Source organism: Limanda limanda, chromosome 5 (genome assembly GCF_963576545.1).
Source record: "Limanda limanda chromosome 5, fLimLim1.1, whole genome shotgun sequence".
NCBI classification, from domain to species: domain Eukaryota; kingdom Metazoa; phylum Chordata; class Actinopteri; order Pleuronectiformes; family Pleuronectidae; genus Limanda; species Limanda limanda.
The window spans coordinates 21,121,585-21,147,577 of NC_083640.1; the positions used below are offsets into that span (position 1 = coordinate 21,121,585).

Genomic DNA, 25,993 nt, shown 5'->3' on the forward strand with positions numbered 1-25,993 from the left:
TTCCTCTCGGTGAATCTCTCCGGCTGATGCTCGGGTAAACATGTCGGTCATGGGAGGTGGAACCAGGGGCTTCTACTTCAACACAGTGCTGTCGCTGGCCCGCTCGCTGGCCGCCCACCGTCCCGCTCCGGTCGAGAAGGTGAGGCGGGAGAAAAGCCCCGAGTTTAGCGCCTGTAGCACGGATGTTTGTTAATTAGCTAACGTGGAGCAACAGTTCATTCACGGGTGGAGCTGCGCTTCCGGTCCAGCGAGGGTTGTGTTGTGATCAGTGACATGACAGGGGGGAGTTTGAGTCAGTGTGTGTCCAGTGTGTGTGTTCACTGGGACAGGAGAAGAAGAAGGAGGAGGAAGAGGAGGCGATGCAGGAGAAAGTGTGTGTTTGTGTGAGTGTGTGTGTGAGAGAGAGAGAGAGAGAGAGAGAGAGTGTGTGTGTCTCAGCACTGCAGTCAAACAGGTTTACAAAGTGAAGAGCCACACAGAGTTGACACGTTACATGTGTCACTAACCTGCTGGTGAGATGGAACCCAGGAAGGACCCTTGAGTTTGGGATTAGAGCTGTGGTGGAAATGCACTAATCTGTTTTCATATGGGGGGGGGGGCAGGACATATAAACAGGGAGCTATGGATGCTCTCATCAAGACACTGTCACACGGAGTATTTTTATTTTAAGAAAGCAGGATGTGGTATGTGGAGATGAACATTTAGATTGTGTTTGGTAGGTCTGTTGCTTAATATACGTGTGTGTGGATGGGTGTGCATGTATGGAGGGCCTCTTGTGTTTTAACTGAGATGTGTATGACCATGTGCATTTCCCTTTGTGGGATAATAAAGTTAACTTTTTGACCAGGGGCCAGTGTACATCAATGTGTAACGCATGGGAAAAGCAATTTACTGATACGGCTTCTAGCAAATATTATAACTCTGAATTGGAGCTGACAACGCTTCCTCTATTTGAGTGTTATGTTTTCTATCCCTGTAATTCCCTTGAATATTTATTTTTCCTTTTTCAGGTCCAGAAGCTGCAATGCATGTGTCCACAGGAAGTCCGTGGTGTGTTCACGCTAGACGTGCGTCGCAGAGATGCTGTCATTGCGTTGGCTGTGTTTCTGGTGGAGTCTGGCTTGCAGGTGAGTGGTGGTGGTCAGTAGATGAATGTTGATTTGTCACAGTGGCTGCGTTTCATCATCAAGTTAAACATCAGGCTGTCCCAGCAGTGACTGGATACTATGGTAGATTTAAAATCCAGATGTGACACATTTAACATTTTGTTCCACAGGGATGCTTCAGGATAACACATTTAGAAACGATTAGTCGTACTTCATTAGCTCTATCAGTCTACTTTTGTTTCAGCCTCTCACAGGACTTTACACACACCATATCACCACGATAAGCTTATTCTCTCTATTGCCATAATCTGATTAAGCTGGCGATTAGGCCTGCAGCTCGCCACGAAAGCCTCTAACCTCATCACACTGAGACACGCTGGGAAAGCTTCCGATTATTCTGAGATGGTAGCTTCAATATTCAACGTTAATGCAGTGTTTCATATATTTTCTTGTCCCAACAATACCATACATCTGATTTATCATTGCTTGTTCGACAAACAAAAGTGCGGTTCTTTGCCAACAATTGCTGTTGTTTGCTTTTCCTTTGCAGCACAAAGACATTCTTGTTCCGTACTTGCTGAGCCTATTGAGAGGTTTACCACGGGTCCAATGGATCGAGGAGAGCCTGGGAAAGAAAGGAAAGGGTACGAACAATCCTCTTACAGTTTGTTCTTTACTGGTCACCCTTATTTAGTACTATATATATTGTTATGATCCATCTATTGATGTATAAATTGCTGTTTTTGCACTGTAGGTTCTTACAAGAGCCAAATTATATTGGCCAGATATGGCATTGGGACAACATACTGTTAGGCCATTCAACTCGTTAATCCTCTTTAGTATAATATTTACTGTTTGATTGCCTTTCAGTTATTGGAGGAATCTGCTTGATTCTGTTTCTTGCTTTTAGATTAGATTAGATTAGATTAGATTTATTGTCATTGCACAGTACAGGTATATACAACGAAATGCAGTTTAGCGTCTAACCAGAAGTGCAAAAAAGGCAGTAAAAGTGCAGAGTGTTGTGCATATTAAAGTGAAAATGTAAATAAATAAGATCTGAACAGTAGAAATATAAATGGAATATTACAGTATTAACAGGAATTGTATGATATAAGAACGATGAATACACTATGAGCAGGATAAAAATATAAATATTATGTGGGCACTTATGTGGAATTGAATTGTGTTTTTTTGTGTTTTTCAGAACTTCTCCCGGTTTCAGAAACCTTCAGCTTCTGTCTCGTGACTCTTTTGGCAGATGTGGCTCAAAGGGACCCAGACTCCCGACATGAGGTCAGTATCAAAAACTTGTGGGATCCACTGACTTTGGTGCATTTGAGTGATGTGTTAATTTGTTGTCTCTACTGTTTCCCGACCAGATCTTAAACACTATAATGGAGGTTATACAGGCCCTGCAGGAGATGTGCCAAACGCCTGATAATCAAGACAAAGGTACATTTACTAACAGACACACATTAAACACACAAAAAAATAAATAAAATTTGATTGATTAGTCCTTCGATAGTGACAAAGCTTCATAAATGCCCTCTCGTCTCTAGTTTATCTTTGCAGATACATTGTTCCCGGCCTGCTCGGCATGACTCGAGCATTCGGCCGCTACAGCAACACAGACGAAGCCCTGTTGTCAAAGCTGTTCCCCAAAGATTCCCCGCAGACCCGCTGCGTCACAGAGGAAACGGAGGGAGTGCGGCGCAGATCCTTCAATGACTTTCGGTCCATCCTCCCGTCCTCGCTGCTGACCGTGTGCCAGAGTGACACCATGCGCAGACGCACAGGGAGCAACCAGGAGGTGTGGTGATGGAGCAAGCTGCATGTTTTCTGCTTCACGGAATTTCGTTTAAATACTTTGTGTAATTTTCCATGAATTTTTTATGTTTTGTCAGTGGGTTAAAGAGTTGTGTACTGTCTTGTCTCACAGGTGTGTACAGACCCAGGAGGCCACTCCCCCTGCTCTCCTACAACTCCTGGCCCACATTATTTTGAAGGTAAAACTCCTTAAACACAGGATGCCTTGATTAAATATGTGTTTGTCCATAAACCTGGATTCTGTCAACTCACCATAACCTTGTGTGTATAAATGTATATGTACTTATACCCTGCACATACATCTCACATACTCTACATACCTACTAAGTACATACTACAGTACAACATACAATGAAGGTATTTATCTCATTGCCCGGAAGTGATCTCTCTTTTCACTTTGAATGGGCCCTCACATAGTTGTCTTATCATCAAGGCAGTGACTCATCTGTGGTGCTAAAGTCTGTGTGTGTCTTATGTAACATGACAATGAAACATTTTCCGAACAAGCTTTATAGCCAACTATATACACTATTGTTCAGTCCCTTCTCAATCCAGATTTAGTTTACAGTACTTTTACCTTGCGTGAGAAAATTCCAGTATTCCTCTGATATTGCTGTTTGTGAAAATCCATCCATCAATTTACAATTGAATGAAAAAAAGCATTTCCAGCTCACTTTCTTTTGACTTTGATGGCATGAAAAATGTCCCCAACCTGAAACATAAGCTGTTATTGTCATTGTTTTTGGTGTTTGAGGTTTTTTTCTTGTGTCATCAATAGGGATGGGTATCGTTTGGTTTTTATCCGATACCGGTTCCTAACCGATACTTTTAAAACGATACCGGTGCCTAAACGGTGCCTGAACTAATACTTTTTTCAAAAAAGTGCACAAAACGATGCTTGACTAAGAAAGGCTTTTTTATTGCCAAATATATTAACTGTTTAAAGTAGATTATAAATATAAATAAATACAAAACCCTTTTTAACTTAAAACTATGAATAACATACGAACTGTTAACAAAAGTTTACACTATACTTAAAAAATAAATACAAAACACACACACTCTGACTCGTGACTCTGACTTCGGTGCCTGAGCCAAATGAAGACTGAGGGTCGCTTTCCCGTCACGCGGAGAGACCCCCGTGTCTCCGCGGCGGGGGCTGTCGCAGGGGGGCTTCGGCCCCCCGCCTTCGCCCCCCCAAATGCAGACGCTTTTATGAAACATTTCTCGGCGTGGTCATCGCTCCTCCCGCCCCGAGCCTTTCCAAGCCGACCCGGAGCCGGTCGTGGCGCACCGCCACGGAGGAAATGCGCACGGCGGGGGGGGGGGCAGCCAGTGCCGGGGAGAGGTCTCACGAGGAGATCTCCCCCCCCCCACCACCACCACCACCACCTGCACGGGAGCCCTGACGCACACGGGGCGCGGGCAGCGCGGGGACAAGATTTTGTCCACCGGCAGCCGCGCCTGCGGGGGCCCGGCGGCCGGCGGGAGCCGCCGCTTCCCATGAAGGAAGGAGCGGAGTGTGAGGAGGCGGGAGGAGCGGAGACATCAGTCTTCCATTGGCTCAGGCACCGAAATGAAGCACCGAAATCTCCGTTGCATTTCGGTCCGGGTAGGTACCGGCTGTATTGGTACCCAACCCTAGTCATCAATCTGCACTGATGATCAAAAGTCAAAGAGGGAGACATCCATTATAGAGACAAATATTTATTTCACAATAATCTCAGTAGACGACAGTAAAGTATATATCTGTATTTTGAACTCATATTTATTATTTCCCCTAAATCTCTTTCACTCCAGGCGCCTACCTCCCAGACAGCAGTGTAGTGGACCCTGACCACTTCTTTTCCACAGTCAGCTCCAGTTTTTCAATGTCTCCTCTCTTCATGGGGGAAGAAGAAAACGAGGTGGAGGTTTCTGTGGATCTTCTCCAGCAGCTCCTCGACGTGGTACAGTAATAGTAGAGACCGCTTGGATTGTCTCCCATCCTCTGTATGTATTTTGCAACTTCACCAACTTTTGTGTGTGTGTCGTCCATTTACAGGTGAAGAAATGTGTTTCGGACTCTTTTTTGAAAACCCTGGATGCGACTGTGACTGAAGTTGTAGAGGTAACTGTAGTGTTTAATCAGCATCTGCACACAAAAGGTTATGATGTCATTATTAGTCAAATAACCTTCTTGGTCTCTCTCGTTTGTTATGAAGTCAAATCCTGCAATCAACCTCTACTACAAAACCTTCAGTGACCCTCTGTATGTGTGCGTGTTCAAAATGCTGCGTGACACACTATACTACATGAAAGGTAAAGCATCATAAAGAGCGTATTTATCAAATATTTAAGCAACACTTTTTTGATTCTGTGATGCTGTGTTTTGTCAAATGTTCATTGTGTCGTTGTATTTCTCAGCCTTGCAGTCAGCGTTCGTACGTGAAGTGCACGACTTTGTACTGGAGCAATTTAGCAGCAGTCAATCGGAGCTGCAGCGGGTACTTCACGATGCGGGGGGGTTGCCCGGGGAACAGAGCCATCTCAAGCTTCGTTGCCAAGCCAACGCCGCCTGCGTGGACCTTATGGTGTGGGCCGTCAAAGATGAGCAAGGTGATCGGTTGTATCGCAGCGTGACGAAAGCAGTGTTTTCAGATGTTGTGATCAGATGCATACCAGACGTGTTTATTTGTACAGCTGATGCCAACTTTCCTTTCTGCTGACTTTTTTAGGTGCAGAGAATTTGTGCACCAAACTCTCCGAGAAACTGCAGTCGAAAACCTCCAGTAAAGTCATCATTGCTCACATGCCCCTTCTCATCTGCTGCCTACAGGTAGAATACTATGACAGAGAGGTATTTTAAAAATAGAGGGACAATGTTTCAAAGGGTACTAGATCGTTTTCTGTCAGAACGTTAGATGTCTGGGTTGAAGCTGATGAATGTGCTCTGTTTTTTAAAGTTTTAGTTTTCGTTTTCTTTTATGTTCTCCTCTGTCTAGGGCATGGGTCGTCTTTGTGAGAGGTTTCCAGTTGTTGCTCACTCTGCCACAATCTCTCTCAGGGATTTCCTGGTGGTTCCTTCCCCTGTTCTTATAAAACTCTACAAGTATCACAGCCAATTCAACACAGGTAAAGACGCCTTCTATCTATTACTGGACTGAGATTCAACCGCCTACAAGATTTAGTTCTAAAATGTACCATGAGTCATATTAGGGACTTTGAAGAGTTTAGATTGTCCTGTTTACAGTGTTGGCATCACCAGAAAACATAATTCAGTCTGAAAATGGCTCAAGACTGACTGAATCTTTGTATTTTAATATTAATTTGTACATAATTCCCGGCTTTAGTAGAAAGAAAAGGTTTTCCTAAAAATTATAATGATTTCACAATACGTCACAAATGATGAAAGCCAACAGTAGTGGGACTAGATGCTGTGGCGGATGCTGCAGTAACAAATAAACATCAACGACAGTGACACTATTGTTACGTCCGGCTCTCATCCATTATTGATCTGAGCAGGGTGTTTATTGATGAGCAGCTGCAGATACGGACGATTGGAAACATAATTCAGCTGAATGATTTTTCAGGGCCACCTTGCACACTGTTTTTTCATAGATCCGCTGCTAGTTAAGCAGTTCAATTATAAAAGATGACACTCTCTTTTGGTTTGATTCTACATTTACCCTTTTTCTGTGCAGGATCATATTTTGCAGAGTGGTTTTTAATTGTAATATATTTTCAAATGCTTGTTTTGAATTCTGTCTTGTGTTAAAGTTTCTGTCTCTGCTGTTTTTACTCTTTTTAAGGCACTGGAGAAATTAGGATAAACGTGGTCAATGAGCATTCTCAGTCCACCTTCAGCATCCTGTCTAACAGAAACTATCAGCCGTCTATGTATGAGCAGCTCAGAGACATTTCCATTGACAACATCTGCAGGTCAGACACAAACACCCAGCACAGCTGTAAAGAAAGATTCTCATGTATTTCTATTTAAACTTTAATTGTATATATTTTATTGTCTCTCAGATGTCTGAAAGCTGGACTGACAATGGACCAAGTGATAGCAGAGGCCTTTTTAGCCAGTCTGTCCAATCGTCTGTACATTTCACAAGAAAATGACAAGTGAGCAACATTTATAGTTAACAACAAAAAGAGAGCATTTTGTGCTGTGTAGTCAGCCAGAATAGTTTCTGGCTCTAGACACCGATGAGCAGCCACTCTAAAAATACAACTTGTATGTTTGCCAGGGACGCTCATCTTATCCCAGATCACACCATTCGAGGACTGGGCCACATTGCGGTGGCTCTGAGAGACACTCCTAAAGTCATGGAGTACATCCTGCAAATCCTACAACAGAAGTTCTGCCAGCCTCCATCACCGCTGGATGTGCTCATCATCGACCAGCTCGGCTGTATGGTCATCACAGGAAATGTAAGAACTATGATGTCACATTTAAAGAGCACATTGCCTCTATTCTTTTACGTATTGATGGGTGAAAAGGGACGTGAGGGAAGTAATTAACTACCAGATGATCATTGAGAAGAATAAACTATTTGTTTAGTTGAAGGAGAAATATACATTTACTTGATGGGTTTGGGTGATTGTTTAAAACATCTGTGGTTTAAATAGGAGCAAATTAAAACTTAACCCAGATCGGCCGACATGCTGTAATTATTGAAAGCTGCTGTTTTCTTGCTCAGTGCATTAAGAATAGGTTCCGGTGTTCCAGTTGACACACCATTGAACTGTAATGGGTTGTTTTGACAGCCAGTGTGCTCCGAGTGTGAAAGGCTACAATTAAGGGCTGGAAATGGATCTGACCTTATGTCGCAGATACAGATCACCTACAAAATGCCTTGTTCAGCCCGATACAGAACTGGCTTATTTTATCATGTTATTCCTAATGATTTGATTTTTCATTTTGAGAAGAAGTAAATATTGTGAATAGTAAATAAACATTTAGTATTTCATCTTTAATTGTATTGGCTCTTACTTCTAGTATTTTCATTTGTCTTTCTCATAGCAATACATCTACCAAGAGGTGTGGAACCTGTTCCAGCAGATCAGCGTGCAGGCCAGTTCAGTTGTTTACTCAGCTACTAAAGACAGAGATCATGGCTACAGGTCAGTATCTGCTCCTGTCCTGTTTACCATTTACACTGGGGGACTGCTTTGGCTTAAAAATTTGAAAATGTAGTCTGGAGGATGTTTATAAATTCGGCTCTTTGCCCACTGCTACTAAGTGGGCAGCCGTACTTGACTCTAATAGTTAAGTCCCCTTGTTTACATTGCAGTAGCCTCTTCTGTTGTATATTAACTAAAAAAAAACACCTGCATTAAGGATGTCTTGTTGGTCTTGCACATTCATGTCTGCACAGAATACAACTGTTTGCATACACCATCTTTCTCCCATCAGGCACTGCTCTCTGGCTGTGATAAACGCTCTGGCCAACATTGCAGCCAACCTGCAGGGGGAGATGCTGGTGGACGAGCTAATGGTGAACCTTTTAGAGCTGTTTGTCCAACTGGGCCTGGAGGGGAAGAGAGCCAGTGAGAGGGCCTCAGACAAGGGACCAGCGCTGAAGGTACGTGCTGACATGCACAAACAACTAAATGAAGCTGATAACGGCGATGTTGACACATTGGTAATGGCTCTTTATCTCCCAAAGGCATCAAGTAGTGCTGGAAATCTTGGAGTTCTTATTCCAGTGATTGCTGTGGTGAGTAATGTGACGATTCCCCTGCACATTTCTTACAGATGAATCCAAGCTGTTAGTTAGCTTTTAACTCCATGAACAAATATTTACCCTGTCAGCTGCAGTCCAAATATCTGTGTCAATAGTTCACTACTGATTTTCTTTTTTTAAAGTCTATGGACTCTCTAAAGTCTATTCTTTTCCCAAGAGATACATTTTGAGCTAATTAAGTTGAATAACACACCTACAATAAAGAGCAATTCATAGAATTTGTATTTGTTGACACACTAATTAAATAACAAGATACGGTTTCTTTATTTAAAGACTCCCTCTGTAAAAATTAGATGTCATGTATTCAGTCACAGAAATGATGTCCCTCGTATAGTGGTGTTCTTTTTTTATTTTATCTCCTTTGTTGATAATAAAATTCATCCATGGCCTTTCTGCACATATTACAGTACAGCATGAGGATAATGACAGTGATGTAGTAGAGTTGAGTTGAGTACACTCCTCCACTAAGAGATAAAACATTAACAGGCAGATAACAAGCGTCATTGAGTCATTCTGACAAACATGAAAGAATAAGTTTAAATTTTCAAGAGAGACAAACTTCACATAAAGACTCATTACCTGTTGAATTTCACATATTATACCAATTGGAAAAATTGACAAATAAAAACAAATCCTCAGCTTTTTTAATCAGTAATATTTCTGATGTTCATTAAAACTTTGTCAGAAGTTTTAAACAAAGATGTATTTTTGTAGTGAATGGTTTAGAGCTTTGTTCAAATTTAGCTCTGTGAGGGATTGACCACCCGGCCCATGAACACGAGGCAGTCTGTGCGGTGCTCGTAGATCAGGAAGAGGAAGGGATGATCCACAGTGAAGCGGATCTGAGAGGAGAGGGGCATGAAGCCCACCTGGGTCAGAGCAGCAGCTTCGGTCCCCTCCTCATTCACAGTGATGGTTCCTTGGTGTTTCAGCTGCAGACGGAGATCACAAGCATTTTGAAATAGAAGTTGGTATTGATCACAGTTGATAAGGTGTCCAGGTTACTGTATGACGCACAGACCTTTTGATTTTAGGATTGGTTTGGTTATGTCTCAGTAAAATCCTCACTCATTCCGTCTTACTCACCCAGTTCATGGCGATCTTTTCAGAGGTCATTCCAGTGAAATCTCCGGTGTCCTGGAACAAGTCAGTGAGGCCCATCTCCTTCAAATTCACAATCAAGTCATAGTTCTGCTCCAGTTTGAAGCGAGGTAACACAACCTCACGGGTTCTGCAGGGAGACGTAGAAAAAACTTACATTAAGTCTAGATCTTAACACTTTCAAACCATTAACTGTAAGAGAAAAAGGGTTTTGTAATCATTTACTAACAGTGTTCCTCCTCAGCTATTCATTAGCTGACCGAAAGAACGCTGCTGACCTGTTTGTCATGTTTTTGAGCCACTTGTTGACAACGGTGGGGGAGACCTCCTGCTCCAAGGTCCTCATGCCAGTGATCTTTCGAGGCAAAGCAATGAGCATGCTGATGTCTCCTGTGTATGGGAGCTGGAAATAAGACAGTTGTTTTTATGCAGCTCGTTTATGGATCAGTATATTCACATTAATACTTCAAATCACTGTGAGGCCACCCACCTGAAGGATGTCGCACTGCAGTTCGTGGTCAGCAGCAGCCAGATAGTTCCCCTTGTTGCTCATCATCGGCACACGTACATTTGTCTTTTCGTTGATTCTAAAGTTGCGATAGTGAGTCATTTCTTTGGGGAATTTCTGCTCCCATGTACCTGTTTACACACACAAAGAGTCATGTGATTACTTTGTGACAGAGGTGCTGAAATTGTACTTCTGCAATACTGAAATCCTGCACATAATTTGAGAGTAGGTGCAGAACAGTATGTCATTAGTTTCCCACCTTTGAAGTACAGGTAGTTGAGCAGCATCAGCACCATGTTTGGGTCCACACTCTTCAGTGGTTCCCTGATCAGCCCTTTGGTCGTCTTCTGGATGCGTCGGTTGGCCTTGTCCAGAAACGCAGGGTCGCTGAAGTCCACTGACTGTGGCTCTGCGAAATAATAAGCTTTTGTCTCTGCGCGGAAAGTATCTTTGATTTGGATATCCTTCTTTACGTAGACATCGTTGACTGAGCGTAGCGTGTAACCAAAGTTCCTCCTGAAGAGCCTGTGTGTAAGCTTCCTGAAGAGCTTGTGCACTGTTGTGTTGTCGTAGTGGTGGCTGGCGTTGACAAACTCGGCAAATCCCAGAGCTTTGTAGATCTGATCGTGAGTTCCCGGTCCTGCACCTAAAGACATCATCCCCATGGCGATGGAGATGCCAGCAGGCGCCAGCAGGATGTTGTCGCTCTGGTTGACGTCGTTGCGAAGACTTCGATAGAGATTAAAACCGAAATGGGCATTGACGATGTTGAGGCGCTGAAGGCGAGAGTGACCGTGGAACAGCCGCAGGAGTCTTGCACGACGAATCTTTGGGTCAGAGGGTTCCGCGAAAATATCAATGTCTGGGGCTGGCGTGGCAATGTCATCTATCTCATCCCCTTCACTGCAGAACATCAGAAATACTTCATTCAATAATACAACCACATGCTTTGCTATTTAGAACATTACATAGCAGCTGCATCATATGTATTTGTATGTGTGCACATGTGTCTTATATTGGTTAGGGTACCTTTTAAAGTAATTTTCTCTATATTAAATTTGTGACGTAACCTCACAGAAGTAAAAACCTGTTCAACGTACATGTAGTCATCACTGCCCGCTTCCAGGATCTTATCAAAATCAATATAATCTTCATCCTCAAAACCATCAAAAACAAGGTCATTCGTGACCGTGTTTTCTTTGTGGAACTCCAGGGGAATGGCCTCTATATTCACTGTCCCGTCTGGTTCCAAGCCTTTGGGCTCCAGCAGTGGGTCACTGAAGTGAGAGCTGAGGTCCTTGACTCCAGCCAGGGACGGACTGACCAACAGACAGGTCGCTGAGATGACAGTGATGACCCACATCCTGAGGGCTGAAGCACAAGCAATGGACATTTAACTTTAACTTGGTTAATTGTCTGATCAGCATTTGGTAGAATTGATCAAATTACATTTTAAATACATCTGTAGGAATTAATTAACCTCTTCACTGGGTAGAAATTCAAAATAGTTCCCTTAATAATAAGTTAAAGTTGTAGGAAAAGTCGCTTACCGTCGCTGTGTGCTGGTGCTAAGTGCTGTGTTGCTTCTGTTTGTGGGACTAAGAGCAAAGAATTGAATACAAAACTGAACTTTGATGTCGGCTCCTCCTGAACAAATAGACCAGATCAAACAGACCAAAAAGTCCTGTGACTGACTTAAACTTTGAACTCTTCACAATTCAGCGATTTAGAATATTTAGTATCAATTAAAAGCTCATATTCTGGTATGTAATGTTTTTCAGTTGTGTGTTCCTATTTTTTGTATGTCTACATTTTGGCCAAAGGAGAAAGATATGGATTTTCTCCATTCCTTTCTGTCGGAATTATTTTACCTGAATGTGATCATTTGTGTGATTAACATTATTATCACTTAAGATTTGTCCTGTTCTTTCCCTCTGTCACTGTTTCTGTCAAACTCTCAGTTGACCAGACGACTTCCGCCAATCAAAGAGGCCAAGCCCCGCCTCCAGAAGCTGTTCAGGGACTTCTGGTTGTACTCGGTGGTCATGGGTTTTGCTGTTGAAGGATCAGGTGAGCAAAGGATGAACTGTTTCCTGTGTACAGAGAAGAAAGTTCTGCACTCTATTCCATAAAATGAGTGGGAGCCGTTATTTAAAGTCACATTCTCTGATATTAGATTTTTGGGCATCAGTTTCACCCAATTCCAAAATCTCTTGTTCTGAAACTCAGCTGTGACCTGTGCCAGGTTTCAAAACATCGAGCGTCACGCTGCTTTCATTTGTGGGTCATAGATCCTCAGACTTGTTTGCTTAGCTTATATCTACGGAAGAGATGCAAGTTCAAGTAATTATGGAGAATTATTTCTTGTCAAATGGAGAAAACTAAACATTTTATCTATGTGGAAAAAACATCTTTGTTATTAAAGATTTTTTTTAATTTCTATCATCACTATCAACCCAAATATAACCAAACTTATATAGGAATGTTCCTTCATTGGTGTAAATAACCTGTTTAAATGAGGGATAGTATCTTACAATCAGACCAACAGTATCATCAGTGTTATTAATACATTTCTGCAAATATTTACGTCTTTTCAGGGCTCTGGCCAGAGGAGTGGTATGAGGGCGTGTGTGAGATTGCCACCAAGTCTCCCCTTCTCACCTTCCCCAGTGGAGAACCTCTTCGCTCCGAACTGCAGTACAACTCGGCTCTGAAGAATGACACAGTAACACAGGTACAGGGTTTACAATCGAAATGCTTTTTCTTGCATTAAGGTCGTGAAAAGATACGGTAAAACTCTTCAATTCTTGTCCTCCAGGCTGAGTTGAGTGATCTGCGGACAACCATCAGCAATCTCCTGGACCCGACTCCCGAAGTATCTGCCCTCATTAACAAGCTGGACTTCGCCATGTCCACGTACCTGCTCTCAGTCTACAGATTAGAATACATGAGGTCAGCAGATCCAGCATTTAATTTCTTATCTTTTGATACTCCTTGCATTATTTCCTAAAGGACACTCACCAGTTTTATGTCCGTCTTACAGTTATGTTCAGAGCCTGTATGAACACTGAGAAAGTGCTATAATTCCTCTGGTTTATAAAAGCTTTAAGAAATCTTTTCTCAATGCTATCTAAATGGAGGGGGTGGAATCCACTGGTGAAATTCTATGGAAAAATATATATGAAAAAAAATATTTTTAAATGTGGAAGATACCAACTGGATTTGACTAACTCGTATCTGGTTTCAGCTTGAGATCTAGACAGATGTGTAGGATTGTTTGGCCTTGGTGTAGGCATGTGTTCTAGTTGCCAGTTGCTAGTTTTAAAATATACTTGAACATTTCTGAAACCATCCTTCCATAAAATTAGGTCTGATTGTAATACATCCTGATCTTTTGCAAACGTTCAGGATGCTGCGCTCCAACGATCCCGACAGGTTCCAGGTCATGTTTCGATACTTTGAAGACAAAGCCATCCAGAAGGACAAATCTGGTGAGACCTTTATCCCTTAAACCTCGGCCTCTTCCTCCTTTCAAATTGCGTAATTCAAACAAAAACAATAATTCAAACGTCTTCATATGTTCACAGGCATGATGCAGTGCACTATTTGTGTCAGTGATAAGGTATTTGAAGTCTTCCTCCAGATGATGGCTGAGAAGGTAGGTAACATGGTTTCTCTGGACATTGTACTGATCATATATATTTTGTTCTGAATTAAGAGACAAAGTTTATTTACCGTGTTTGTAGCCAAAGACCAAAGAGCATGAGGAGGAATTAGAACGACATGCTCAATTCTTGTTGATCAACTTTAACCACACCCACAAGAGGATCCGTAGAGTGGCAGACAAATACCTCTCTGGATTGGCTGAAACGTGAGTTGTAATCATTCACTCACCGTATCTGCTTCCATTATTTTTCATCATTTAACATAATTTTTTGTATCCTTCTACCTCAACCAGATTCCCCCATCTGCTGTGGAGTGGTCGTGTGTTAAAGACCATGTTGGATATTTTGCAGACACTGTCTCTGTCACTAAGCGCTGTAAGTAGCCGGGGGGGGGGGGGGGGGCATGTTCAACCCCTGTGATGAACAACAACATCTATAAGTGGCCAAAAATCAGTTGTCATTAATGTCACACTGTGTTTTGCAGTGGAACAAAAGCAGGTCTTGATACGTTTTGCCTGAAGAAAGTGTTATTTAATCCTATGAAGGTGTTTTTATAGGAACTAGACGCCTCAGTTGCAAGAAATTCCTTATTTGTCTGTTCAGGACATTCACAAGGACCAGCCATACTACGACATTCCAGACACCCCCTACAGAATCACTGTCCCTGACACGTATGAAGCCCGAGAGGTGAGTTTGGGTTGTTATCACATGTATGTCCACTAGAGGACAGCACAGCATCGGTTATAAACACAGTAGTGATCTTGTTCATGCTTAGTCTAAACATTTTTTCACTAAGTGGAATTGATCTTTTCAATTAAATTAGATTGTGTGAGATTTGAATTAAACTGTGTAGCAGATATTTGATGTTGATCACCAATTAACTAATTCAATTAAATTCATTTTTCATTTAGTCTCCATTAGCACTTCATTCAATAACGCTGTATCCTTGTTATCTCCTCTTAGAGTATAGTGAAGGACTTTGCTGCACGCTGTGGTGAGATCCTGAAAGAGGCGATGAAATGGGCCCCTTCAGTCACAAAGTCCCACCTACAGGTCACTTCTGTTACCTTCATGTTAAAGACATGCCTGATACAGATTTAAGTAGACAAACACATTTGATTGTAGCTTTTATTTGCTTATAATGATATTATATATTACAATTATAATGAAGTATATCTAAGAAAATGATTTTCTGAAAGTTGAGATATTCAAATATTAAACATCTACTCAACGTTAGTTGAACTTTTCATTTGAGCAACTCTTCCTCAGTAATCAAAATCTATAATATAAACTGTACAAATTAATATAAGGGAGATATTTATATGTTTTGACTTTACACATGATATCTGCCATCGTTTTGGTTTATTAATGTTTTCCCTTCTATCTGTCTATCCTGCTATCTCTTCCTGACTCTTCTCCCCTGAATGTTACGTGGAATGCAGGAGTACCTGAACAAGCATCAGAACTGGGTGTCGGGGCTGTCGCAGCACACTGGGCTCGCCATGGCCACAGAGAGCATTCTTCACTTTGCAGGCTACAACAGACAGAGCACCACGCTCGGCGTGAGTCATCTACACGCATGCTAACACATGTACATTTTCAGTTCACCTCAGTTATTGTCTTGTAAATGTCAGATTTACCTCAGGGACAGACGAATATACATGTTCCAAATTAATTGTCTTAACCCTACTACTAGGCACATGTTAAGCACATTATAAGACTGCAGAAAAAAAGTGCATCCATCACTATAACTACACTGTATTATTAGAAACACTTTTTTGTTTGTTTTGTCTATATTTTGCACTGACGGTACTTTGAACATAAAGCAAACTTTAAACCTAGACTTTGAGGCTGGTGGTAGGTTGTTTTCTGATGCTTATTAATATTTGTCCAACATTTATTGGCTTTTTAACATTAATAAATGTGCTTTTTTAGCTGCTTTGTCAACGCGTTTCTGTTGACCACAGGTGTTTTGTATACGTCGTGCACATATGCGCTAATTGTGTAGCACTGTAAACACTAGGGTTAGTTGTTTACAGTACTGTATGTCCATGTGTGCATGGTTACAAGTCTGTGTGACATTGTTTTGCTTGCTATGCATTTTGTGTGTGTGCTTGGGCTCGCACTCTGCTATATCTGTCTTTTCATTTGCTTCATTTGTTGTATTTTGTCTTTATTAAACTGCACCGAACTACCTACCTGGTTGCTTGGCTGGTTTACGGATTTGCTGGTTACCTGGTTACTTACCTGCATTGGACGGGTGGGTTGGTTGGCTCTTTGCCCATTTGGCTTACTGGTTGTGCTGGGGCTGTCCTCCACCATGTGGCCAACCATAGGCTGCTTTCCCTCAGGTTGGTCTGAACATTTAATATAGACTCAGGGCTCAGACATGATAACTTCCAGTATATCCAGACGTGTTACAGCACAGCTACGTATATCTTACTCTCCTCGCCGTGACTGGTTGACCCTCAATGGCTCCTCAACTGTGTTTTGTACCAGACCACCCAGCTGACAGAGCGACCAGCCTGTGTGAAGAAGGACTACTCCAACTTCATGGCATCACTCAACCTGCGCAACCGTTACACAGGAGAGGTGTCTTCATTTTTACAAATATAAAGATGACATGACTTTCCGGGATTCTCTGTTTACAGGATGATTCACACTGTTGTGTTTATATGCGTCCTAGGTGTCTGGTATGATCCAGTTCTCAGAGGCGACTCACAGTCAGTCTGACCTCAACAAGCTGATGATCCTTCAGATGACATCTGCTCTGGACAGAAAAGACCCAGAGGCTTTCACCCAGTCCATGTTCAAGATGGCCGCCCTGCTTATATCTACCCAGAGTGAGCAGCTCTGCCTCATTTAACCTAAATGTCTCTCAGCATTAGGAAATAGTTCAGTCGTGATAAAAACTGTTTTCTTCCAGACTGCGATCCTCAGCTCCTGCACCATCTGTGTTGGTCTCCTCTGAAGATGTTTACAGAGCATGGGATGGAATCTGCGATTGCCTGCTGGGAATGGCTCCTGGCTGCACACAACGGGGTGGAAGTGCCAGTGTGTATAATTATGATTTTTCATAAAATGCATATGAACTATTTCTTAATTAAAGTGTGTCTTTATATTTTAGAATAGATTAGTTCTTATCTTCTCCTTTCCTTCTGCCTAGTTCATGCGTGAGATGGCAGGAGCTTGGCAGATGACAGTAGAGTTGAAGATGGGTTTGTTTTCGGAGGCTAAAGTAGAAGCCGGCCCACTGGCTGTTTCAGAGGAGAGTCAACCTGCACCCTGTGCACCTGACGTCATCCCTCACTTTCTCTGGATAGAGGTCAGTGACACCGCTGGTTTGATTTACTGTCCTCTCTATTCTCAACTTGTGTTACTCTCACAGTTTCTTTAAAGCTAAGCATGCACATGCGGTGCTATGAAACTGATTAAAGGAAGATACTGTAAAATCATTTGAAAATATTGACTTTTGTGTATTTTCTTCTACATTTGTATGTAGCTTAAAGAGTTCACCAATACCTGATTCTATTATTTTTGATGTATTTTTCATAAAATGGACTTGGACTTGAACAGATTATTTTAAGGGCATAACAACTGGAAACTGTTACATCTTTAATCCCTCTTTTCGTCTCTCTCTCTCTAGTTTGTGGTGCAGAGGTTTGAGATAGCAAAGTACAGCAGTGTGGACCAAGTGGAAATTTTCACTGCTATTTTGCAGAGGTCTCTGTCTCTGACTGTCGGAGGACCCAAAAGCAGTCTGAACCGACATGTTGCTGCCATTGGGCCAAGATTCAGGTAGCGTGTCTCCACTGATGTAAAAAATAAGTGCTGCAATATGTAGGTGTGTCATCACTTCCTTTCATTTCAGACTTCTGACACTAGGACTGACTCTTCTGCATGCTGATGTTGTGACGAATGCCACCATCAGAAATGTGCTTCGCGAGAAGATCTATTCCACAGCTTTCGACTATTTCAGGTAGAAAAAACTCAAATCCAAATTTGTTGGCCAAAAAAAGAGATTTAAAGTGATTTAAATCGTTCTGTCTCTTTCAGTCCACTTATGTCTTCATCATCTCTTTCATTTTGTAGTGTCACTCCCAAGTTCCCCACTCAGACAGATAAGAGGCTAAGAGAAGACATCAGTATAATGATCAAGTTCTACGCCAGCCTGCAGTCTGACAAGAAGTATCTCGCTGCCAGCCAGCTGGTTCCTACAGGTACAGCAGAGAGAAATCTGTGGCCTAAACTTTTGGTTTTAATAAATTAATGAGCAGACTAATAATTCGCACTATACTAATTATGAATGTTGAAGCTGTTAATATATAATTTGTGAGGAAATGTTTAGAGTTCATTACATTGTCCTTTTTCTGTTCCCATGAGGCAATTTAGTGGTTACACCTCCCAGCTGACACTAATGGAGGGGGCAACAATATTCATTTATCCAAATTCAATCCTCTGAAATCTTCTTTGTCTAGAAAAAAGCTTGTTTTCCTGCTTTGACTCACTTCAAACAACACTTGTGATCATGGCATCTGGGCTTTTAAACTATTTTCATATTTTGGGGATAAAAAGAAGGAATTAATAATATTTCTTTTATAGATCCTCAAGACATGTCTGTGAACAGCCTGTCTGTGGTGGCAGTGGCAGATAGCCGCAGCAATCTGGATGCAGCGGTGGGCCAGAGGCAGCAGGCGGCTCAGGGATGGATCAACACCTACCCTCTGTCCTCTGGGATGTCCACCATATCCAAAAAATCTGGTAACGGTGTACACATATTGTTTACAAATAAATTTCCGCTGTTGCGATGTGTTGCTGATACACAAGTCTTGCTCCTGTTCTGTTTCAGGCCTGTCCAAAAAAAGCAACAGAGGCTCGCAGCTGCACAAATACTATATGAAACGCAGGACTCTACTTCTAGCTCTACTGGTATTTACCTCCATTCAACTGTTGACAAATACGTGATAATGACGAAAGAAAGTATCTAGTAGTTCTGGTGTTGTGTCATAATAAATTAATTGGGGTTGGGATTTAGATAGCAGCCGGCTTTACTTTTTGCTGCAGTATAATTAGCCAGTGTTAGACATGTTCATTTCCTGCATACAGTGGCTTTAAGTTCGTTAAGTCTTGGCCAGATCATTAAAATCTCCTTGTACCACTACTTTTAGAGCATGTTTCCCAAATTGAAACCTGTCTGAGTTTAATCATGTTTCTCTCCAGGCCAGCGAGATCGAGCGGCTGACCACATGGTACAACCCGTTATCCACTCCGGAGCTCGCCATTGCTACTGAACAGTCGGTGGAGACCAGCATTGCTAACTGGAGATCCAAATACATCAGTCTGACGGAGAAACAGTGGAAAGACAACGTGAACCTGGCGTGGAGCATCGCACCTTACCTCGCCCTGCAGCTGCCTGCTCGGTACACACGGCAAAAAGATGCACTGCATTTTATCAACGTCAGATAGATTCTGTCTGACAAATTTGAAAATATGACTAACTCCAATAACAGTATCTTAAAAGTGTTTTAGCTATGTGAGAATAATCTAAAGATGCTCAAACAACAGCCCCGGCAGAAAATTCAGGTTTGCACATGTGACATCATCTTATATCGGGAATTACTATGATTTAAGATATGTGCAATTTGCATCTATTAAGCACCAATTTTACACATACACAATGGACAAACGTGTAGTTTTATTACATAACAAGGGTGATTTATCTGAAAAGGAAAAAAATATTCCCCCTTTTGTGTTTTCAGATTTAAAAACACAGAGGCGATCGTCTCAGAGGTGACTCGACTGGTGCGAATGGATCCAGCCGCTGTGTGTGATGTTCCTGAAGCAGTCAAGGTGAGGTCCTCTGTCACAAAACAATTCCAAACTCTGCTCATGTGTGAGTGATACACTACAGCTGTCACTTCGCTTTTACTTTTTCTGTACTCACTCTTTTATTTTTATATGTACTTTTACGATCTGTTGTAAAACTTTTTCAACGCCTCATTTTGCATTTGAATAACAATGTATTGAACTGTCACAACCATTTAGAGCCATAACTAGAGATTCAGTCACACACTTGTCTCTGAATATGCAGGATTTCGCAGCTTTTGACAATTAATACTTTCATTTCATTAAGTGCTGTTCACACTCTTTGACTATAGAGATTAACTTTTTTCTCAAATAACTTTTGAAGTTCACTGTTCTGCATTTCTGACGAAACATTGTTTGCTTTCCAGTTGCTATGTACTGGTTCTTAAAATATTGTTGTGTTATTGAAGTTATGAAGTCATCTTTTCCCTCCAGCTTTCTAGTTGTTTTCATTTAGTTCTACTTGACTGAACTCCTAATGAGGCTCATACCTGCCTGGAGAAGGAGCTGGGGAGGCAGAGCACAGCCTTCCCCAAAGGCCACCATGATTTAGCAGATAATCCTCCCTGACATCTCAAAGTTGTTTATTCTAGTCACTTTAAAAAGTAATAAACTTTCCTCTGCAGTGAAGCGAAACACTCCATCATGTTCTGGGTTTTCTTTAATATGTAATGTAGAAATAACAGATCCTTAAACACATGCTTTCCAGGGGAGAACATATTCAAGCACTCATGTCAAAAATCATTAGCCCACATTTAAATATTTCTTTCTTTTATTCATTTCCCCAGTTCCTGGTGACCTGGCACACTATCGATGCCGACTCTCCAGAGCTCAGTCATATCCTGTCCTGGGCCGCTGCTGATCCCCCGACTGGTCTCTCCTACTTCTCCTCCATGTACCCTCCTCACCCGCTCACCGCCCAGTACGGGGTCAAAGTGCTCCGCTCCTTTCCCCCGGTATGAACCCATACACACAACAAGTTGGACAAATTATCTCAGTTCCATTCAGGAATTTATAATTCACAATAATGTGAACACAGCCCTGAGAAAATCTGTTGAAACTGTGCCTGATAAACTCCAGATCACTTGTATCTATATTGACATGATTCTGGAATTTTTCTTGCTTGTAAAATATTTCCTCCATGTTTCTAGGATGCCATTTTATTTTACATTCCTCAAATCGTCCAAGCTCTTCGTTACGACAAGGTAAAGTATCTGATTTCTCTGTTATTCACTGCATTTAAAGCTCACATATCATCAGATCATTAAACTATTACCGCCTCCGTCATCTGTCTTTCCCCCCTGCATCCTGGTGTAGATGGGTTATGTGAGAGAGTACATCCTGTGGGCTGCTCAGAAGTCTCAGCTGCTGGCTCACCAGTTCATCTGGAACATGAAGACTAACATATACCTGGACGAGGAAGCAAACCAAAAAGATCGTGAGATTTCTCAGTTTCTGTCTCTCTTGCTCACACGTGCACAGACATGAACATAAAAATGTACAGAGCTCTGATCTCCCTCCTTACAGCTGACATCGGTGAGCTGTTGGAAGAGATGGTGGAGGAGATCACAGGCTCGCTGTCTGGTCCAGCCAAAGATTTCTACCAGCGAGAGTTTGACTTCTTCAATAAGATCACCAACGTGTCAGCAATTATCAAGTATGAACACACTTTTAACTTTTTAACTAACCATGGTGTTGAGCATGTTTTTGACCACATATACACCTTTTTATTACTATCTTCTATATGATGATCACATATATGAAACATGCACACTACAGATACCACATATTTCCTACCTTCCAAACAGCATCTTCACTCCAACCAACTGATACTGAAACATCTAAAACTACAACTTCAGTCAGTAGAGCTCACATCTGCAAAAGACCAACAAGAATGTCAAAATACTGTTTAAGAAATTTTTTTTTTTTAAAAGTTCCTGGATACGCCCCTTTATCTGGACCAATGACCGCATCTTTCCACCAAGTTTTGTTCAGATCCATTCAATAGTTTTTTTGGCGTAACCTGCTGACAAAACAAAACAAAGCAAGTGCCCTCTACAAGCTGTACTACCCTGTTATCACTATATAACACAGCATCTTTTAACCCCATTGATTTATTACTCCGCCCAAGGAGGGAAGAGCACATTCATATTTGGTGCAGGTCCAGATCAAGTAGCGGATTTCAGAAAGGAATTCATGAATCAGTGCAGACTAATTATATTCACTCACTATAATTATCTTTGCTGCTCATCTTTCTTTTCCCTTCTTTCTAATTAATAAAAAAATTCTGTAAGGTACATTGAAAAATTGATGGCCACACCGAACTTTGTCAAAAGGCCTCAGAGTTGTACCACAGTTTACTTTTTTCTTTGGATGCCTTGGTTACTGAGTAACACTACACTCTGGTTAATCTTTAAGATGTTATTGAAGTGATAATCAGTTTACCCCTGAGCCTTCATGTTTTGTTTTTTACCTGCCTGGCAGCACCTTGATCTGCTCCCACAATCCCATTGTTGTTCATTCATTAGGCCATTAGTTGCCCTACTGTCTCTCTGATTATGCACCGGCCTGGAAGACGCTGTGTGCTGTCTTCCTGCTGCCCCTGCTTACCTGTCGGCCTGTGTGTACACTCTGCAGCTGATGATTCGTTTTCTGACAGCTCCCATTATTGCTCGCACGTACAGAGAGCTGTTTGTCATCCCACTAGAGGATGACAGAATTCCCCTCTGCCCTCATTACAGATCTAATTGTAACATGTCGGGGGAGAGACCTCTGTCCCCTGGCTTCCACTCTCAATCACTTTGCACCCCGATGAGTTCCCTCTGTGAATAACAGCAGGGCCTGACTGTCACTTGTGGTCTGGAGTCATTCAGTGAGATACCCATGCATTCTCCTCTGAGTAGCATCAGCCATAGATGTTTGGAAACTCTGTGTTCATGATGTTTTTGTTTGTCTACATCAGACCTTTTCCCAAAGGGGAGGAGAGGAAAAGAGCTTGCCTGGAATCCATGTCACAAATCAAAGTCCAACCGGGCTGTTATCTTCCCAGCAATCCTGAGGCCATAGTTTTGGATATCGACTACAAGTCTGGGACCCCCATGCAGAGGTGGGCCTCACCATCTACTACTGTAATGCTGGAAACATTTCCCAGATTCACAAACAGCTTCACTGAACCTCTTCTATCTGCTCATGTCACTGTTTAGTGCTGCCAAAGCTCCCTACTTGGCCAAATTCAAAGTCAGGAGGTGTGGAGTCAGTGAGCTGGAAAAAGAAGGTAAAGAAAATCACTGTCAAAGAAACCAGCTGAAGCTGCTTCTCAAACTGTGCACAGACAAATCATGACATCCTCCCCTCAGGTCTGATGTGTCGCTCCGATTCTGTGGACGACCCTAAGAGCGAGGAAGAGGCCAAGAGAATTATTTGGCAGGCAGCCATCTTTAAAGTGGGAGACGACTGCAGACAGGTCTCCATTTCACACCCTTTACCCATCACAATATCATCTAACATTAATTTCATGATATCCTAATGTGCCTCAAGTATTTTGGCTAGAATTTCAACATAGTGGATGTGTTGACAGGACATGCTGGCTCTCCAGATCATCAGTCTGTTTAAGAACATCTTCCAGCTGGTGGGCCTGGACCTCTACGTGTTTCCTTACAGAGTGGTGGCCACTGCCCCTGGAGTAAGTTCATATAAAACCTCTCCTCCTCTGTACTACAGGTTCTACTATGATGATATAACTTTCCCCCGAAACTCAAACCACTTCTCATTCCTCCTGTTTCTGATGTTCCACCACAGTGTGGAGTGATCGAGTGCATCCCAGATTGCAAGTCTCGTGATCAGCTGGGCCGACAGACAGACTTTGGCATGTACGACTATTTCAGGAACCAGTATGGAGATGAATCCACGCTAGCTTTCCAGAAGGTAACCACAAAGGTTCCCGTCATCAGTCCTTTATACCTGTAAGACGATTCCTTATTTCTCAGCATTAACAGATATTCCTATTCTGATACTCTTCTTCTTTCAGGCAAGATACAACTTCATCCGCAGCACGGCAGCTTACAGCCTACTGCTGTTCCTGCTGCAGATAAAAGACAGACACAATGGCAACATAATGCTGGATAGCCAGGGCCACCTCATCCACATTGGTGTGTAGTGTGTGCATGTACTGAAGTTGATGTGTATGCATGGCCCTGCTTTGAATGAAGGGCTGCACCACACTTTGTTTTGTTTGTGTTGTTCTTATCGTCATAGGCCTCTTGACATGACTCCTTAACAGAATGATGAAATAATAATAATAATTCTGGTGTCTCCTCCTCCAGACTTTGGGTTCATGTTCGAAAGTTCCCCCGGCGGAAATCTGGGCTGGGAGCCGGACATCAAACTAACCGATGAGATGGTGATGATCATGGGTGGCAAGATGGAGGCGACGCCCTTCAAGTGGTTCATGGAGATGTGTGTGAGAGGCTACCTGGCTGTGAGGTGAGTCTGTAGATGTGCTGTAGGAAATGATCACTGTACATTAAAGACAACACACACTGATAAAAGTTCCTCTGGTGAATCAGACCCTACATGGATGGAATCGTCTCCTTAGTTAACCTCATGCTGGACACTGGACTTCCCTGCTTCAGAGGACAGACCATCAAACTGCTCAAGTGAGTCAGGCTTTGGGAAGCGTGTGCATGTGTGTGACATTGTGAATGTGACCCAGCTGTTTGAAGGTTTTTAGTTTTTTGCTCATCTTCTCTTTCTCCACCATCTAGGCAGCGATTCAACCCGGGTCTGAGTGAGAAAGACGCAGCTTCCTTCATCATTAAAGTCATTCAGAACTGCTTCCTCAGCAACAGGTCAGCAGAGTTTACACAAGCTCCTCTTATGTCATTGTTTATCTGGTTTTCTGAGACTTACACTCACCTGATTGCTCTTTTCTGTCTTACAGGAGTAAAACCTACGACATGATCCAGTATTACCAAAATCAGATCCCATACTAAGCACGTGTGCCTAAGCATGTGCATTTAGTGGCAGGTACATGGTGTGTGCATGAGTTTGTGCCTTTTGTTAATAATGTTCACCACTGATGAATGTGGCTCATAGTTTCTGCTGATTGTTGGATGTTTGGCTTCTCGTTTCCTCTCAAACCACTTTTCAAGTCTCCTCTGTTATTTATTATGTTATGTTGAAAATCAATGTTGTTTTCAATTACTACACTATTGCACTAGCATCTTGACTTCCGTGCACTTCTTGAAATACTCATGGTAATCTGCACGTTCACTATATATTCGTTATCAGAGTTTGTGCCGATTTGAAATAATGAAAAAATATTTGTGAATGTGAATTCTGGAAGATTTTAGATGGGGTTTGAAATGTAATCGGATACTTGAAGTAGCCTTAGTAGTAGGTTTCAGTTCTGACCAGCGTGGCCTATTCTGTCATCTTGTACTTGACTGTACTACTGTGCTCCTCTTTTGTTTTTGTCACGGACCAGTCAGGAGTCATTTGATCTGTGGCATGGAACTTGTCTCATACTTCCCAGTGACACTGGATATACTTGGGTTACGCTCTCTCTGTGTTTTGGGGTTTCCATGGTTTCAATTACTACACCGGGGCTGTGTTTTATATATTTAGCATTGCCAAAGGGGGGGGGGGGGACGCACATGAGAACAACTTCTCTATGGTTTATGGACGGTTGAAGGCACAGCTTGAATGTCGGGCAGTTGCATGAAGTTCAGTGTTAACTCCCATGTGGCCTGTGACCAATGTGACTTTTTGGTGGAAGTTGTTTTTTAGTAATCCAAAGTGCTGTGCCCCATGTCCATACGTTTAGCTTGAGCCTTTATGTAATGTTACTGATTGTAAAGACTATGCCTCTCTTTGTATATTTATATATGTGGCCCATTTTCTGTCTCCTTTTATGTCTTCATGCCTTTTGAATGAAAACACATAAGATATAATATCAAATAAAGATCTATTAACTTAAATGTCTTGTTCTTGATTGTGATGGTTTATTCTAAAGAAAATTCTCCTTTTGGAGACTTTTACATTGGGTGATATTTAGTATGAACAATACACGTAAACTAGAATAAGTAGAGGTAAGAAACTTAAATAATGCTGGTGAGGGGTTTTCATGAAGCCTTAATGTAGAAATGCCCTCGGATCGAGACTGCTGTATTTTACACTGCTCAAAAA

The 25,993-nt window shown here is 42.1% G+C and overlaps 2 protein-coding genes across 2 annotated transcripts; one reads left to right on the forward strand and one right to left on the reverse strand.

Moving 5' to 3' along the window:
- pi4kab (phosphatidylinositol 4-kinase, catalytic, alpha b) lies at nucleotides 1–25,785 on the forward strand. Its single transcript, XM_061071531.1, has 54 exons — nucleotides 1–139; nucleotides 1,011–1,127; nucleotides 1,657–1,750; nucleotides 2,314–2,402; nucleotides 2,489–2,561; nucleotides 2,669–2,919; nucleotides 3,049–3,115; nucleotides 4,737–4,885; nucleotides 4,981–5,046; nucleotides 5,141–5,237; nucleotides 5,343–5,534; nucleotides 5,654–5,754; nucleotides 5,921–6,050; nucleotides 6,728–6,857; nucleotides 6,948–7,043; nucleotides 7,169–7,352; nucleotides 7,945–8,045; nucleotides 8,338–8,506; nucleotides 8,591–8,641; nucleotides 12,239–12,347; nucleotides 12,875–13,011; nucleotides 13,096–13,229; nucleotides 13,686–13,768; nucleotides 13,865–13,935; nucleotides 14,024–14,148; nucleotides 14,236–14,317; nucleotides 14,546–14,629; nucleotides 14,906–14,995; nucleotides 15,385–15,504; nucleotides 16,442–16,534; nucleotides 16,629–16,785; nucleotides 16,869–16,996; nucleotides 17,109–17,267; nucleotides 17,589–17,740; nucleotides 17,814–17,921; nucleotides 18,035–18,162; nucleotides 18,545–18,703; nucleotides 18,792–18,871; nucleotides 19,163–19,362; nucleotides 19,702–19,792; nucleotides 20,596–20,763; nucleotides 20,959–21,012; nucleotides 21,125–21,245; nucleotides 21,335–21,464; nucleotides 22,770–22,913; nucleotides 23,011–23,081; nucleotides 23,164–23,270; nucleotides 23,385–23,489; nucleotides 23,606–23,731; nucleotides 23,835–23,955; nucleotides 24,130–24,289; nucleotides 24,373–24,462; nucleotides 24,571–24,654; nucleotides 24,747–25,785. The coding sequence occupies exons 1-54, from the start codon at nucleotides 41–43 to the stop codon at nucleotides 24,796–24,798; spliced, it is 6,279 nt and encodes a 2,092-aa protein (XP_060927514.1). The 5' UTR covers nucleotides 1–40; the 3' UTR covers nucleotides 24,799–25,785.
- Nucleotides 8,998–11,913, reverse strand: serpind1 (serpin peptidase inhibitor, clade D (heparin cofactor), member 1). The gene is made up of 7 exons (XM_061071532.1): nucleotides 11,828–11,913; nucleotides 11,378–11,648; nucleotides 10,537–11,180; nucleotides 10,260–10,408; nucleotides 10,048–10,172; nucleotides 9,755–9,899; nucleotides 8,998–9,600 (listed from the first exon to the last, which is right to left on the reverse strand). The coding sequence occupies exons 2-7, from the start codon at nucleotides 11,638–11,640 to the stop codon at nucleotides 9,409–9,411; spliced, it is 1,518 nt and encodes a 505-aa protein (XP_060927515.1). The 5' UTR covers nucleotides 11,641–11,648; nucleotides 11,828–11,913; the 3' UTR covers nucleotides 8,998–9,408.
- Nucleotides 25,786–25,993: the final 208 nt, after the last annotated feature.